The following is an 18,086-nucleotide window of genomic DNA, read 5'->3' as shown; positions in this document are numbered from 1 at the left end:
CCCCCTAGGCCAGGGTATTTGCTACACGTCCGCCTGGGGGCGCCGACTACAGTTGGGGGAGGGGGCTATTAAATGACGTAATCTCTTCCAGTGATCTTGAAGCCCTTCCCCCGTGTTCCAGCTTGCTGAGGGAGAGAAGGCGTGCGAGTGGGTACAACTCTCAGGCTTGCGAGGGCACAAGCAGGGTCGCAGGTTCTCTGCCCTGTCTTAGCGTTTTGAGGCTTTCTTATTGGCCGACTGTAAGGAAGGCGAGTTGAAACCTCAGAATAAACCACTGGGTAATGGAAAGGACCAAGGGACAGAAATCCCGCCTCACGGTCCCGCTCACCTTCATCTGGTGTGGAGCGTAGTGGAGGGCCTGCCGCAGGCAGTCAATTGCCTTCTTCCCTTGGCCTCTCACTCTCCAGTAGAGGGCTGCCATGCTGGAAAGCACCCAGGATGTCTGGTTCTACGAGGGAAGGAGCGACTGAAGCTGAAGTCTCTTAAATAACACACCAATTTACTACCAAGATGAAGGGCAGTAACGCACATCAATGACCATTTAACTGAGCATTTACTTGGTGCTGGCACCCTTCATGTTATGGCCTGTTCATCCTCTCATTAACCCTAAAAACAATCTTGCGAGCTCGATTCCACTACTTCAGCCTTTTAACAGAGTTTTCAAAAAACTATGATTTAGAGAGGTTAAGTGTCTTGTCCAAAGTCACTCAACTACTAAATAGCAGAACTATATTTCATAGGCATGTTCTTTTTAATTTCAATTTACTTAACTTTTTGAACAGGTAAATCATTCACATGTTTCAAAAACTGGAAATTATACTGGAGAAGTCTCCCTCCCATCCTTGTCTCTAGCATACATAAGTAAACACTAGTTTTAGTTTCTTATGTAACTTTCTAGGATTTTCTGCTTTATAAAAACAAATATGAATACAGACTTACACTCCCAGTCTTTTTTTTTTTTTTTTTTTTTTATATGAGGTAAGCTATTATATAAGAGGTAACAGTCACCTGCACTTTGCTTTTTTTATGAAACAATATACCTTGGAGATCTTTCGACATCATTGCATGGAAAACCTCATTGTTTTGTTATCAACTGCATAATATTTCATTGTATGGATATACTATTATTTATTAAACTAGATCCTTATTGATCAATATCCCTCTCCCCCAATTTTTACTATTACAAACAATGCTGCAAATATAACCTGTAAAGGTGTAATTTTGCATTTGTGCATGTGGATTTGCAGAATACATTTCCAGGTGTGGACATGCTATGTCAAGGGGATACACACTTGTCATTTTGATAGCAATCACACTGCCATCCACAGGATTATAACAATTTAATCTCCTACCAAAAATATATGAATGTCCCTGTTTCCTTATGGCCTCTGTTATTAAACTCTTGGAACTTCTGATAGGTAAAAAATGTGGTTTAAATCTGCATTTCCCTTCCTATGAGCAGAAATGATTATCCTTTCATGTTTGACATCCTTTTGTATTTTTCTGTAAAGTATTTGTTCTTTTTTCTTCACTTTTTTTTTGTGTGTGGAGGGCACAGCTCAGCTCCAGATCCAGTTGCCATTGTTAGCTGCAGGGGGCGCAGCCCACCATCCCTTGCGGGACTTGAGGAGTTGAACTAGCAACCTTGTGGTTGAGAGCCCACTGGCCCATGTGGGAATTGAGCATGGAGCTCCAAATGCCTGAGCCACCGGGCTGGCCCAAGTATCTGTTCTTATATTTTGTTAATTTTTCTGTGAGGTCTTTATCTTATCTATTTGAATAAGCTCTTTACATATTAGGGAGATTAGTCCTTGCCTGTTAGGTGAATTACAGATACATTCCCTCGGTTTTCTGAAGTCCGCCTTTGGGTTATATGGTATAACACAGAAGGTTTTGGTTTCTACTCGTACATAGTTCAGTTTATTAATTTATCTCTGATGGCTTCTGGGTTTTCATTTGTAGTTAGGAAGGTCTTGCTTACTTCAAGATTATCAAGAAATTTTACCATGTTTTTTCCCCAGAACTTTTATAGTTTCATTTTTCACATTTAAATTATTGATCCATTTCAAATTTAACTTGGTGTAAAGTAAAAGATGTGGTTCCAATTTTATTTTTTTCCAGATGGCTACTAAGTTGTCCCAATAATATTTAGTGAATGAGTCATCTCTCCCCCACTGAGATGCTACCTTTACCATATACATAATTCTAGCATTTAATTTAGGTCTAATTTTTGTATTAATTTAGGTCTAATTCTGGAGTTTCCTGTCTATTTCATTTGCCCCTTTTGAGGGATGGTTTCTAACTCCCAGCAATTACAGATGTGGCTGTCAGAACACTTACCATGCTTCCTACCTTATTTCTTTCTGATAATTTTGTCATTCTTCATGGTTGGGAAACATAGTATTTATATTTGGTTCTGTCACCCTATTTCTCACCTTTGTTTTTGTACGGGTTCTATAGGTAAATGTATTCATTTATCACTGACATTGATTTTGTGTGGTCTCCCCAGTCACCTCCTGGTTGGCTGAAGTTCATCTTCTAGTAGTTTCCTCAGAAAGAATTCATGGGAACAATAGTCTTTGAGATTGTTGTTAAAGTCTTTTTGTTGTCCCGAAATTCTTATGTTGAAGTCTTAACCTCTAATACCTCAGAATGTAACTTGTATTTGGAGATAAGGCCCTTTTTAAAGAGGGAATTAAGTTAAAATGAGGCCATTAGTATGGGGCCCTAATCCAATCTGACTGGATTTGTATGAAGGATTTCTAGAATAGGAAGAAAAGCATCAGGGTCACGAGTACAAAGGGACTCCATGTGAAGACGCAGCAAGAGGACTGCCATTTGGAAGCCCAGGAGAGAGGACGCAGAGGGAATCAATGCAGAGGCATCTGGATCTCCGTCTTTTCGCCTCTAGCATTGTAAGAAACTAAATTTCTATTGCTTAAGCCCACAAATCTGTGGCATTTGTTATGGCAGCCCTAGCAAACGAATACAATCATATACGTTCAAAACTTTCTGTCTGCAGCTTTCCAACTGGAAGGACAGCTCGCTGGATATAAAATCGTCTCATTCTTTCTTTCCTTGTATAATCTGTTGGCATTGCTCCATTGCCTCTTGGTGTGGAAGGCTGCGCAGAGAAGTCTGAAGCCAGCCTGATTTCTTCTTTTTTCTTAGTGACTTGATCCTTTTGACTGGCTTCCCACAAAGGATTCTTTTTTAAAAAAATAATCTTTCTTTAATGCCAATATGTGACACATACAAGAGAACGTATTTACATAATTACATATACAATAAACATGTTATTATATAAAATATACACTTATGCTGTAACGCCCCAAATAATGAACATCGCAGAAAATACCACCCTACCAAAGAAGGAACTTGCGTCTACCTATGTTTGTACACTACTCCAGCTTCTGGCCTCTTCTCCACGGGCACGCACTATCCTCCATGTTATGTCTACTATTCCATTGCTCTTTGTAAACACTGTTCTATCACTCACACACATAATTTGCTTCAACAATATAATATGTAGTTTACTTCTTCCTGTGCATTGTAAAATGGTATAATTCCTTAAGAAGTCTTCTGGGACTTGGGGTTTTCACTCAGCAGTCTTTCAAAGATCCATCCATGTTGTTGTATGTAGTCTTAGTCCATTCAATTTCCTTACTGCACAATTAAATGTCCATTAAGGGACTATACTATAATGTCTTTATTTATTTTCTGTAGAGGGTGTTGGTGGGTTGAGTTATTTCCTGTTTTTAAGTCTCCTCTTGCAAATAAATGTGCAGAGTTTCTCTAGTCTGGAGTAGCTACCTAGAGGTGAAATTGCTGGGTCACGGGATGTGCAAATGTCCAACCTAACAAGAGAATGTCAAATGCTTCCTAAAGGTGTTATGACGATTTACAATTCCACCACCACTGCTGAAAAGTACCCCTTCATCAATTTCCTTTCTAATCCTTGGCATTATCAATAGAGGTAAAACAGTATCTTACTGGGGTCTTAGTTTGCATATCCTGATTATTAATGAGGTTGAGAATTGTTTCCTGTGTTTATTGGTCAGACATATCTCCTATGCATTTTTGTTTTATTATTTATCTTTCTCATCAATTTATTTATACGTTCTGAATATTAATCCTTATACATTAAATATAGCATACATATTTTCTCATTCTAGCTTATCTTTCTTTAAGTTAAAAATGTCTTTAATTACAGAAATTTAATCTTGAATGTAGTTGAACTTATTAACATTTTCTTTTGTAGCTAGTGTGTTTATATCTTCTTTAAGAAAACTTTCTGTACTCCAAAAACAGAAAGAACATTTACCACATTTTACTCTAATTTTTAAAGTTCAGTTTTTTGATACCTGAGTCCTTAACTCACATGGAATTCATTTCTGGTGTCAGATGTGAGCTGAAGACTGACGTTAACGAAGCAGTTGCCCCAGCACAGCTTTCTGAAGAGTCCTCCTTTCCCCACTGACCTCCTGCAGTTTTATGTACATTAGAGTCTGTTCTGGGCTTCCTCCTATTTAGTTCCCATTGTGATTTTTGTTTATTCTTGAGTAAATGGCATAATGTCTTGTTTTATAATTTTTTATAAAAGACAATTCTTAACAGCCTTATTCTTCTTTTCAAGAGTATCATGTCTATTTTTTACTTTTCCATATATAGTATATGTAAAGATCAGCTTTTCAAGTGTCATAAAAATACCTGTTGGTATTTTAATTACAGTAGCAATGACTCTATAAATCAAATTGGGGGAAACTGACATATTTATGATGTGTGTCTTCTTATCCATGAACATTATACATATCTCTCTGTTTAGTTAGGTAGTCTTTTAAAATGCTTTAAAATAAGTTTTTATCACTTTCTGCACACAGGTCTTACAAATTTTTGTTAGATTTATTATTGGGAACTTTACATTTTTGTATCAATGTAAATACATTCTTTAAATTGTGTTTTCTACTATTTTTTTTGCTGCTATATAGAAGTGCAATTTGTTTTTATTTATTGACTTTACAGGCAGCCACCTTGAAAAAAATATTATTTCTAAAAATTTGTAGATTCTTTTGGGTTTGCTACGTAATTATATCATTTCTGGATAATATTTTTCTCTTCCTAATATTTATGCTATTTATTTTTTCCCCTTGATTTTACTGTACTTGCTAGGACTTTCAGTATAAGGTTGAAAAGAAATGGCGATGGGGGGCATTCTTTTTTCTGATTGCAAAGAATTATTTTAACTATTTCCCCCATTAAGAATCATCTTTGCTCTTTCCCAGTTTGTGCAGCGCAAGGCAACACCAGCAGCAAAGTCTCCCGCGACACCCTCTCCGAGGCGGGGCAGGAAGTCCAGCACCGAAACCAGCGCATGCGCCGGAAGGTTTTGGAGCCGGTGGGGCTGCAGATCAGCTTGAAGAACTATGACCCTCAGAAGGACAAACGTTTCTCCAGCACCGGCAGGCTTAAATCCACTCCCCGCCCCCCAGTTCTCCGTATGTGTTCTGGGAGAACAGCAGCACTGTGACGAGGCCCAGGCTGTGGATTTCCCCCACATGGTTAATGAGGCGCTGAAGAAACTCGATAAGAATAATTAGCTGGCCAAGAAGCTGGCCAAGACGTATGATGCCTTTTTTGCTTCAGAGTCTCTGACCAAACAGATCCCACACATCCTGGGCCCAGGCCTGAGTGCCCAGCGAGTTCCCTTCCTTGCTGACCCACAATGAGAACATGGTGGCCAACGTTGATGAAGTGAAGTCCACGATCAGGTTCCAGATGAAGAAGGTGCTGTGTCTGGCAGTGGCTGTTGGCCACGTGAAGATGACAGATGATGAGCTGTGTACAACATCCACTTAGCTGACAACTTCCTGGTGTCATTGCTGAAAAACAACTGACAGAACCTATATATCAAGAGCGTCATGGGAAAGCCCCAGCGCCTGTACTAAGGCAGAACTTAAACCACAGTGCTACCATTAAAAAAAAAAAAGAATCATCTTTGATGTAGATGTTTTGTTGATTCTTCTCATCAGATTAAGGAAGTCCTTGTTTATTTTTAATTTGCATTAGCTTTATATTATATTGAATTTTGTCAAATGCAAATTACTGAAATGATGTAATGATTTCATAATTTTTCTTCCTTAATTTGGTGAATGAAATTTAAGGTTTTCCCAAAGTTAAACCATTTTTCTATTTCTGGGATAAAACCAACTTGGTCAAGATGCATTAAAAAAAAAAGTGCCGTTGGATTCATCTTGTTAATATTCTGCTTATGGTTTTGATACTTAAATTCATGAGTGAGATTAACCTATAATTTTTCTTTCTCATAATGTCTTTGTCTAGTTTTGTTTTCAAGGTTACACTAGTCTAGGGAGATGCGCGCCTGACACTGTTGTGGTTTCCTTCCCACTATCCTGAGTGTAGCCCGTGCCAAGTGAGTGTAAAATACCTAACTGGACCTAAGACTATTTACAGAGGTCAATGCAACTCCCTCCCGCCTGTTGTATGACTGTTGTCTCGAATTTAACTTCAGAAGACACTACTGTTATTACTTTGTATAGTCATACTCTTTTATATTTACTCTAATATTTACCCTTTCTGTTGCTTTTCACTCTTTCCTGTATTTCTGAGTTTCCATCTGGGATAGTTTTCCTTCTGCCTAAAAAAAATCCCTGTAGTATTTTTTTTGTTGTTTTTTGTTTTTAGTGAAAAAAATTTATATTTAGAATTAGCCAGCTGGATTCAATTTAGACAATTCCAATTTTGTTGGCAACATCCAAAGCATCATAACATCCATCCACAATGAACACAAGTGTATTGTTGGCTTCTATCTTCTTCATGGCTGAGCGGGCATTTGATGGCACAGTGGTCAAGCTTGTTTCTCCAGGGGGCGCTCTTCTGAGGATACTTAGGCTGCCTAGGGTGCCGCAGTATCTTTGGGCCTTTCAGCAGGTGATTGACATGTGGATCGTCTTTTGTTTATGGCTGTGGATGCCTTCCAACTCTGCTTTCTTTGCCTTCAAAGCCGTTGTTTTGTCTTTGGGAGGGGCGGAGCTTGCTTCTTCACTTTCGGCGCCATCTTCGTGAAAAGGCCCTTTAGTGAGTTTTAGTGCAAGTCTCTTGGTAACATACATCTTGATTCAGTTTTTGGTGGTCTAAAATTTTTATGTAATCTTCATTTAAAGAACTGCTCAGATCTTAAGTGTAACATTCAGTTTTGCCTATTGACAAACATTTCTAATACTGCAGAAAGTCCTTTCAAGCTGCTTCCTAGTCAACGCCTTCCTCCCACAAAGCATTCACTAATATGATTCCTATCACCGTATGTTAGTGTCGCCTGTGGTAGAATTTCATATAGTTGGGATCATTCGCTATACACTTTTTTGTGTGTCCAATGTCTTTTATTAGCATACTTTTGAGATTCATCAATACGGGATCTTGGATCTTTCTTGCTGAATAGTACCCACTGTATAAATATACCATTGTTTATTAATTCTTCTATTGATGGGCACCTCACTTTCCAGGTCTTTTGGCTATTATGAATAAATCTGTTGTGAATATTTTTTAAACAAGGTTTTTGTGGACATGTTTTCATATCTCTAGCAATAAAATTACTGGGTCATACATGCTTAATTTTTAATAAGACTACCAAGCTGTCTTCCAAAATGATTGTACCATGTTATACTCCAACTAGCAATTACGAGAGTTCTGGTTGCTCCATTATCATCCCCAACATTTTTCATTATCAATCTTTCATTTTAGCCCTTCTAACTCTAGTTATGCTTCCTGCTTTCAAGTTTCTTTCTAAGAGTGTAGCTATACCATTGTTTGCATGGTATATTATTTTTCATCTTTGTAATTTCAACCCTCTGTACCCTAATATTTAAAGTGTTTTTCTTATAACTAGTATACAGTTAGATTAAAAACAATCTATTCCATACTAAATGCATAAATTATGTAATCTTTTTGTACTTAACTACGATATACTTGGGTTTATATCTATTATTCGTGTTCTATTTTTATGTGCCTTTACGTTTCTTGGCTTTCTTTGGATTAATCAAATGATTTACATTATTCCACTTTCCTTCTATTAAACTACAATTTTAAAACCATTTTTAATAGTTACCTTCGACCTCAAAACATGTATTCTTACTTATTACAGTCCAATGCGAATTATTACTTTTACTACTTGGTTGATACCAATTAAACTTTAGGACTTTTAAACTCCACTTATTTTCTCCCCATCATTTATGTTACTGTTACTATGAATTTTAGAGTATATAAAACTGAAGCTCCACAGGGTACTACAGTTATTATTTTGTACAGTTACTGTTCATTTCTATTTTTATGTTCAGTGTTCTTTATTCCCTCTTACATGTTCATATTTCTATCTGGGACCATGTTCTCAAAGAACTCCCTTTAATTATTATTTCAGTGCAGGCCTAGTGGTGCCAAATTCTCTGAATTTTTGTTTGTTTGAAGACATCTTTATTTCACTTTAATATTTGAGGGATATTTTTGCTGGTATAGAATTTGAGGGTTATAGTTTTCTTCTTCAGCTTTACAGATATTGTTACATTGGCTTCTGGTTTCCATCATTTCTGCTGAGAGCCGCATTGCTCCTTTGAAGGGAACTATGGTAGATTAAAGATGTGCCCCACATTCTCTGTCACCACTAGCAGGTGGAGGACATTTCCCCTGCCCTTGATTTTGAACAGATGCTGGCACTTGCTTGGACAGAAGTGATGCTGCTCCAGTTCTGTGCATAGGCTGTAGGTCTGGATGCTTCTGTGCTCACCCTTGCAGAGCCCTGAGCCACCATGTGAAAAGGTCCAGCTACTCTGCTGGAGAGATTACATGGACAGCGAACATTTCCAGCTGTGCCCCAGTGATTCTGGCCACTCTAGCTGAGGCACCAGAAATGTGAGTAAAGCCTTCTTTTTGGCCAGCCCCAGACGAGTCTCCACATGTCTGCAGTTGCATGAATGACACCAAGTGAGACCGGAAGAAATGCCCAGCTGAGTCCAACTCAGATTGCAGAACCTTGAACAAATAATAGCTTTGTTTTGAGTGAATAAATTTTGAGGTGCTTTGTTAGGCAGAAATAGATAACTGAAATAGTATTTGGTATCAAGATGGAGTGTTGCCACGATAGAAACTTAAAACATGTGGCATCAGTTTTGGGAAGGGTTGGCTGAGCAGCAATGAGACTATTAACGGACACTGGCAGGGCACTGAGGAAACTGCTGTTGGAGGCTGCAGAAGAGGCACTGTTATCTCTTGCAAAACAAATGGTGAGGTGTAAAGTGGAATATAGACAAAATATCGAACAAAGGTATGGACCTGGCTAGGAAGACTTCCTAGAAGAATGCTGAAAATGACAAACGGTTTTTAAAATATCACATATAATAGGGTATTAAAAGAAAGAGAAGAACTAAACAAGGAACTGTGTAGTTTCGAACAGAATTTAGAGAAAATGCTTTCAAGCTTGGACTTACAGCGTTAGAAAATGAAACTTTCTCAATTGCTAGAAATATCCCCTACTCTGAAATTGGGGGAACAGGTGACATATTTCAGAATATGTCAGATAGATTTCAGAACTGATGTGGAACAGTGATTGCTATGTGCTTTCCACGTCTTCTTTCAAAATGATTATCTTATCCCTACCGTCCTGTCATGTCATAGTGGAAGTTAGCTGATTCTCTTAAGGACTATGTTATGTTACCTCTTCAATTTTATATAGTAATAAAGTAGAGAGAAACTTAACCACAAAGTAATTAATCAAAAAAACCCCGCTCTACATAAGTATCACACAGATGTAGGAGAGTAGTCTTAGAGACTCTCAGTTACATTTTCTGTAGGCTGTATGAAGATGCAGTTTTGCAAATATTTTGTTTCATGATTTCAAGAGAAAAAGTATTTAAAGACGTAGTTCCCACCCACAATCTGAAATACCAAATATTCTTCACCACTAGGAGAATACCCGACTTATTTCAGGCACCTAGATTCCACGTTCCTAGTACCACCACCTACACATACCCGTGCTGGAGCGAGGACGAGAAAACGGGTTAGGTAGGTTTCATCATAGAAGGTAAGAAAAGCAGCAAAAATACTAACCAAGTGATGGAAAAGGTAGTGGAAAGTGACGGAAACATTCTGTGTGGGGTTATTTCAAGTTATCCCGTTAGTTACCAAGTGCTAAGTAACTATTAGAAGCGGTTAGAGCTACTTAGTGGCAAATAATCTGGAAAAGTTAGAAGGGTGGCACTAGTTTCCAGCTTCACTACAGGATGACTTACCTTTTCCAAAACTTTGGCAATTCGGGTACCAATTTGCTCAAGTGACTGCTGTGGATATTGGTCTTTGCCGAGATTTTGCAATACCTGGTGTAGGAAGATGGTAGATTAGAGCAATGAAAACGAGGCAGGATCTAGATGACACTGCTGATGCTGAGCTGGGCACTATACCTCACAAGCAAATCACCTCTCTGGGGAACACGCTGAGGTCCTGTTGGTAAGGCATTTTGTGGAAGACACATTTAAGGCCATTATAACATCCCTTTAGTCCTCTTGCAGTTAACAAAAATTATAGACATGGAAAACACATTCATTATAAGAAATAGAATAAAGAAAGAAAATAAAAGCCATTTATAATCCTGTCACCCACACACAACTACTGTTAATATCTTTCTATATATCTATCTTTTTTCTATGTATACACATATTAATTTTCTCACAGAATACGGGATCACACTGTATACTGTCACCTACATTTTCACATAATATATTCCAAACATTCCTTCAAACTGGAAAATGTATTTCTACTACATCTTTCTTGACGGCTCCACTGTATACTAGTATCTTACACCTACACCGACATTTGTTTAACAAACCCCCTATTGCTAGACATTCGTGGCATGTTTTCCCAATTCTTCTTGCTATATTCTTGATATTCTTGGTATGTATGCTAGGTCTGCCCTCCTTCCCTTCCTACTTTAGATGCCAACGGGACAATTAATTGCCCCAAATATTTCTTGCAAGAGCCTCTGTGTGGCAAGCAGAACGCTACCTACCTACAGGAGTGAATCAGAATGAAAATTTCCTGTTCATACAAAGAAGCATAAGCTTAGTCACAGGGCCTGAAAGAAGTTAGGTTTAGCCTAAAGCCACCTAGATGACAGCCAATCAAAAATAAAGGCAAAAAAATATGGCCTGACCACTGTGCATTCTGCTATTAACGGCCCCCTAACTGTGGGGTTAAAAACTATGGACAGGCTGAGTAAAGCGGGGCACGCACCTCTGTTAGCTGACTCTCGCCTGTGTAGTGCAGGCTGGCTCGGTTGGAAACCCCATGCAAGTGGTCCAGGGTGTGCATGCTCGTGGGGAGATTACCGTTGCAGAGAGGCTCCATCGCAGGCTGCTGGATTGGAGTGGCAAAGTCTATGTGTTCTGTGATGCTGAAAGACGGAGATGACCACATGAGCCAGGGAAACTCTCCGTGGGTGGCGACAGAGTACTGATAATCAGCTGGGGATGGCGTCACTATGTTATAAGGATTGTCTACAAGCACAGAATCTCAGACCTCAGAAGTGATTTGGTCTGAACTCTCATGTTACAGGTGCGAGGACTCTGGGGCCTGGCAATGACTATTTGTTGAATGTGTGAATCAGGATTACACCCCAGGTCAAAGCAGCAGTGTTGGACTCTGAGTCCGGAACTCCGTGACTTTCCCCTCTACACAAGCTACCTCCTTTCTATGCACCATGATGTCTGATTGGCTCACTGCTTCTGGCCACTTTTTCTTACTGAGGAGGTTTTAAACCTGGTGGGTTTTCTTTTTGGACTTCTTTTTCCATGGTTTAGATAGCGATACATTCCCATAATTGGCTCCTATCTTTTACTTTCATTTTATGCACAGAAACACACTTGCTCCCACAGAAAAAGTCACCTGAAGTTTAGATAGTAAATTTTATACAGAAATAGCTGTTCATTGTATCTATATGTAAGATGTAAGAATCTCCCTTACATCTTATATGTAGATACAATGGTCCCAATGGTCATTTTCCTGCTATATGCAGGCTAAGTGTTATACACTATCATATACACTGACACGGCAAACTGGCATTGCCCAATTTATTGCCAGGGCTATAATAATTAACAAAACATGCCCAGTCCCTGCTATTAAGGGACTGAATTATTAACTTACACAAGATAAAAACATGGTACAATGTCAGTGCACTGCAGGAACAGAGCGTGAAGGGCTTTATGGATCACTGTAAATAGCAGTGAGAAGTTATTACAGCATTGTAAGAATTATTTGATTAAGTCTGAGGAAGAATTCTGAGTACTGTGGAGAGAATGAACTGAATAGAACCAAGAGTGAAAAAAGCAAGAGGACCAGCGAGGAGGCTTCTGAATGAATCTAAGTACAGATGATGGTGATCTGGTTTAAGGAGGCAGCAATGGAGATGGAAAAAAGTAGATGGTTTTGCAAAATACTCAGAAAGTAAGTGTGATAGGAATTGGTAACAGACTGGATTCAAGGGGTAAGTGAGAGGGATTGTTAAAGATGACTCCCAGGCTTCTGGGCTCAGCACCGCTGGAGCTATTTACTAAGAATAATAAATAGAAAACAAAACCAAAAAACAAACAAACAAACAAAACCAAAAAATACCCCAATGCTTTTTTGGAAGGAGAGTGGGCAAGAAAATGATGAGTTTAGTTTTCCTGAATGTGGGGTGCCTGAGAGATACAGGCAGAGGGGCCAGGTAGATAATTGGACAGAAGAGATGGGTTCAGGTATTTGCAGAAAGCTTGGTCTGGAGATTCAAATTTGGGAATTGTCAATACGTCAGTGGTGACCAAAGTTCTGGGTGTAGATCAGCCTGACTAGGAGTGATTATAAAATGAGACTTAGTGGTAAACCTTGGGGCACTCCAGCACTAGCAGGGTAGAAAAGGGGCCAACAAAAGAGAGTGAGTGTCCAAGGAGGAAAAAGCAGCTGTGAGAGGCGATCTGGCTCGGCTTGTGCTCTGAAAGCTGTAAATCCGAATTTGCTCTTGCTCCCGTGGCCAGCACTCCAAGTCAGGGAGAGACCACAGGGTTTACGCTTCTAAACAGAGGCATCCAGGCTTAGATTCAAACTACGTAAATGACCCGTGACAATGGACAGCTGACGAAGAGGCTGAAGGCACTGAGAAGGGGGCACATGCGCTGTTCAGTGCAACGGTCTGAGTTCATCTGGGGGCTGTGGTCACCAATGGTTATCCTCAGACCCGCCAACCCTCAAAAGGACGAGTCTCCTAATAGCTGCTGACAGGAAAGTCATCCCTGAAGTCAGCGGAGGCCCAGTGTGGTCACCAGGACACAGATGCCATCAAGGAGGGAGAGGTTTAAGATACTCACTCAATATTTTTTGAAGAAACTGCAAGCCAGGTACTCACGATGGCAGTCAGCTCTACCCAGCGGAGTTTGACGCACTCATCTGGGCTGGGCCATCCCAGACTCTGGTAGTCACGCTTTTTCCCTGGAACAAAAGTATGTCATCAGTTGACACAGCTGCAAAGGAACCGTGACTTCTGCTCTGGTGACTGCTTCACCCAGATTGGTGTATTTAAGGGTGTTAGTCATTCTTCTCGTCTTCAGAATTTCTACCATATCGAGAACTAATTAAAATCTTGTCATTCATAGCAACCGGAATAAAGATCGTCTTTGAGTAAAGCCTTGTTCTCAAAGACAGATGATGAAATAAAAATGAATGAGTCCTTCGCTGGATTTAAGACTGATCAACATGAGACAAGGGTTAAGGTATTCTTCAATGTTAACATTTGTACCAAGCAGAACGTTCACCCCTCTGCATTTTGATTTTATAAAGGCAGCTCTAACTTAGTCAGGAGAAACGTATCTCCAACGCAGGGTTTCTCAGCCTGGCACTACTGACACGGTGGGCTGGCTAATTCTGTGTTGTGGGGCTGTCCTGTGCACCGCCCGATGTTTAGCCGCATTCCTGACCTCTGCCCACTATATGCCAGTAGCACCCCTTCCCCAGGTGTGCCAAACAAAAAACGTCTGCAGACATTGCCAGTGTCCCCTGGTGGAGGCAAAATCACTCCTGACAGAGAACCACGGCTACAAAGAAAAGCTGCGGGGTGGGGAGTAATAATGATAATGAAAGGTCATCATTTATTTCTAATCCTGTGTATTCAGGTCCTGTGCTAAGTGCTTTACATTCATAACCTTATGAGGCAGGTTTTAATCCTCATTTCTCAGGTGAGAAAATGGAGACTCAGATCGAGTGACTCGCTCAAGGTCACCTGGCTAGCAGGTGGCAGAGCTGGGATCGGGCCTGCTGACTAACACGCACGGCTCCAATCACCATGCTACTTAAAGCAAAATAGGGCTTTTAGAGCTCTGTTTATTGATACCCTTCACAGGCACTACCTTTTGGGTGCAGGCCCTTCACTTGATTGAGTCCTCAAGAAAAGAGCAGAAGCAAGTCTTGTCTGGGAATGGTTCTTCTGAAGGAATTACAATTGAATGGACAGGAAGGGGAACTTTGGTTCAGTATAGCTCTTTTTGTACTATAGGAATTTACCAAAATTCACCAAACAGAAAATTGTTTGAGGTAAAGGCAGGGCTTTAGACTTTAATAAAATAGATGGTAGGAAGAGTTTCAAATGAACCCTGTTTAAATAAATAACTTCAAGAATTAAACTGTAAGTTACAATAAAACTTATTTTTCTTTTATGCTTAAGAAACTCACTTGAAAAATATTGAGCATCTACTATAAGGGACTGGAGGCTGTACTAAGACACAATGGACGCAGAGAGAAATAATAGGAGGGCCTGACCTTGAACTCACAGTCTAATGAGGAACGTTAAGCATAAACAAGTAATTAGAATACAATAGGATAAGTGCTAGTGTGAAGGTATAGAATAATGGAACAGAGGATGGAGCTAATTCTGCCTGAAAGTACCGAGCAGGAGATGGCACTTGAAGTTTAAGGATGAGCAATATTTTAGCACCTCGGAGGTGGCATAAGGGCATTCCGGGCAGAGGGAATAGTGTGTGCAAAGGCAAGGAGATGACATAAGAGCAAGGTTGGTTCAGAGAATGGTGCTGAAGGGCAGAGAGAGGCTGGGTGATAAAGGGTCTTGTACACCACACTAGGAAGTTTGGACTTGAATGTGCTTGAGAACTTTGTCAGGATTTATCACAAAACTTATCGCTTGGAGTGGACAGAATCCATATTTACGCGAAAGTTGGGACACTGCACCTCTCCATTCTTCTCTCATCTCTTCCATGCTTTAGAACGCTTCACTTCAGCGACAGGAAGTAGTTCCATGTTCTCACTTGAAGTATAGTCAGTACCCTATCTGGGCCCACCTACTTGAATCCAATTAAAACTGCTTAAGTGCTCTCCTATCTTCTCAATCATACTGAGCTTTACTTTTCACTTTTACAAGAAATGTTTAGTTTGTAAAAGTAAGATAGGCTTATTATAAAGTATTTAGAAAAATGGAAAAGCATTAGAAAAAAACAAAAAATCACCTATATCCCTCTCAGCACTCAGTGATGATCACTTATAACACTGTCGCATATTCTCTTCTACACTTGGGTTCCTATGTGATTGTTCCTTTAGCATATTTCATCAAATTTAAGATGTCATAAACTTTAAGGTGCAAGCAATTATGATTTAAGAAAGAAAAACACTGCCAATTATTTAAGATACCATCAATTTTAAGATGAATCTCAATTGCAGAGATACTGAAATGTGAAACAAAATGTCGTCAAAATACAGTATATTTATTATTTTATAAAAATAGATCTATTCTCTATAAACAGGCACAGCTCCGAGAGACTGTAGGTTCGGTTCCAGACCACCACAGTACGGCAAATGCTGCAAAATGAAGTGAATCACACATTTTTTTTTGTTTCCCAGTGCACATAAAAGTTAGGTTTACATTACACTGTACTTTATTAAATGTATAGTTAAGGCAGTGGCATTATGTCTAAAAAACCCACAGATATACCACAATTAAAAAATGCTTTATTGCCAAAAAATGCTAACCATCATCTGAGCCTTCAGCAGGTCATAACCTTTTTTGCTGGTGGAGGGTCTTGCCTCAATGTTGATGGCTGCTGACTTATCGGGGTGGTGGCTGCTGAAGGTTGGGGTGGCTGTGGCAATTTAAAAAATTAAGACAACAATGAAGTTTTGCCACATTGATTGACTCTTCCTTTCATGAACAATTTTTCTGCAGCATGTGATGCTGTTTGACAGCATTTTACCCAGAGTAGAACTTCTTTCAAAACTGGAGTCAGTCCTCTCGAACCCTGCTGCTGCTTTCTCAACTAAGTTTATGTAATATTCTAAATCCTTTGTGGTCATTTCAACAATCGTCACAGCATCTTCACCAGTAGATTCCATCTCAAGAAACCACTTTCTTTGCTCATCTGTAAGAAGCAACTCCTCATCCATTAAAGTTTTATCATGAGATTGCAGCAATTCAGTCTCTATTTTAGGCTCTACTTCTAATTCTAGTTTTCTTCCTATTTCCACCACAGCTGCAGTTACTTTCTCCACTGAAGTCTTGAATCCCTCAAAGTCATCGATGAGGGCTGGAATCAACTTCTTCCACACTTGTTAATGTTGATATTTTTACCTCTTCCCATGAATCATGAAGGTTCTTAATGGCATCTAGAATGGTGAATCTTTTCCAGAAGGTTTTCAATTTACTTTGCCCAGATCCATCAGAAAAATCACTATCTATGGCAGCTGTAGCCTTACAAAATGTTATTTCTTAAATAAGATGTGAAAGTTGAAATTACTCCTTGATTCATGGGCTGCTGAATAGATGCTGTGTTAGCATGTGTGAAAAAAACATTAATCTTGTATGTCTCCATCAAAATTCTTTGGTGACTACGTGCATTGTCAATGAGAAGTAAGAATTTTAAAAGCAGCAGGTCTCAGCAGTGGACTTAATTCAATAAATCATGTTGTAAACAGATGTGTTGTTATCCAGGTTTTCTTGTTCCATTTATAGAGCACAGGATAAGTAGATTTAGTGTAATTCTTAAGGGCAGTAGGATTTTTGGAATGGTAAATGAGCATTGGCTTCAACTGAAAGTCACTAGTTGCATTAGCTCCTAATAGGAGAGTCAGCCTGTCCTTTGAAGCTTCGAAGCCAGGCATTGACTTCTCCTCTTTAGCTATGAAAGTCCTAGATGGCATCTTCTTCCCTTATAAGGCTGTTTCATCTACATTGAAAATCTGTTGTTTAGTGTAGCCACCTTCATTACTATCTTAGCTGGAGCTTCTGGACAACTTGCTGCAGCTCCTACATTAGCACTTGTTGCTTCACCTTATGCTTTTATGTTATGGAGATGAATTCTTTCCTTAAACCTCATGAACCAGCCTCTGTTAGCTTCAAATTCTCCTTCTGCAGCCTCCTCACCTCTCTCAGCCTTCATAGAATTGAAGCGAGTTAGGGCCTTGCTCTGGATTAGATTTTGGATTAAAGGAATGTTGTGGCTGTTTTGATTCTATCCAGACCACTGAAACTTTCTCCATATCAGGAATAAGGCTGCTTCGCTTTCTTATCATTCCTGTGTTCACTGAAGTAGCATTTTTAATTTCCTTTAAGAACTTTGCCTTTGCATCAACAATCTAACTGTTTAGTATAAGAGGCCTAGCTTTTGGCCTATCTTGGCTTTCCACATGTCTTCCTCATTAAACTTAATCATTTCTAGCTTTTGATTTAAAGTGAGAGGGATAGGGCTCTTCCTTTCCCTTGAACACTTAGAGGTCACTGTAAGGTTATTAATTTACCTAATTTCATATTGTTGTGTTTCAGGGAATAGAGAGGCCTAAGGAGAGGGAGAGGAAGAGGGAGAGAGATGGGGAAACGAACGACCAGGTGGTGGAGCAGTCAGAACACACAGAACATTTATTGATTAAGTTTGCCATCTTATTTGGGGGCTCATGTCACCCTTCCCCCAGCAATTACAATAGCAACATCAAAGATCACTGATCACCGATCGCCATAACAAATATAATAATAATGAAAAAGTTGGAAACACTGAGAGAAT

General features: G+C 39.5%; 1 protein-coding gene and 1 pseudogene across 2 annotated transcripts in view; one reads left to right on the top strand and one right to left on the bottom strand.

Moving 5' to 3' along the window:
- TTC17 (tetratricopeptide repeat domain 17) overlaps positions 1 to 18,086 on the bottom strand; it is a 96,479-nt gene that overhangs the window by 4,196 nt on the left and 74,197 nt on the right. For both annotated transcript variants that reach the window (XM_019746414.2, XM_019746413.2), the window contains 4 exons: positions 13,401 to 13,521; positions 11,293 to 11,452; positions 10,296 to 10,379; positions 329 to 448 (listed from right to left, as the gene is read on the bottom strand). In XM_019746414.2, coding sequence (XP_019601973.2) covers positions 329 to 448; positions 10,296 to 10,379; positions 11,293 to 11,452; positions 13,401 to 13,521 — 485 coding nt within the window. The remainder of the gene's footprint in view (positions 1 to 328; positions 449 to 10,295; positions 10,380 to 11,292; positions 11,453 to 13,400; positions 13,522 to 18,086) is intronic.
- LOC141572498 (large ribosomal subunit protein uL1 pseudogene) lies at positions 1,382 to 5,945 on the top strand (annotated as a pseudogene).

Source organism: Rhinolophus sinicus, linkage group LG06 (genome assembly GCF_036562045.2).
Source record: "Rhinolophus sinicus isolate RSC01 linkage group LG06, ASM3656204v1, whole genome shotgun sequence".
NCBI lineage: Eukaryota > Metazoa > Chordata > Mammalia > Chiroptera > Rhinolophidae > Rhinolophus > Rhinolophus sinicus.
This window is presented reverse-complemented; position numbering and strand designations above follow the sequence as displayed.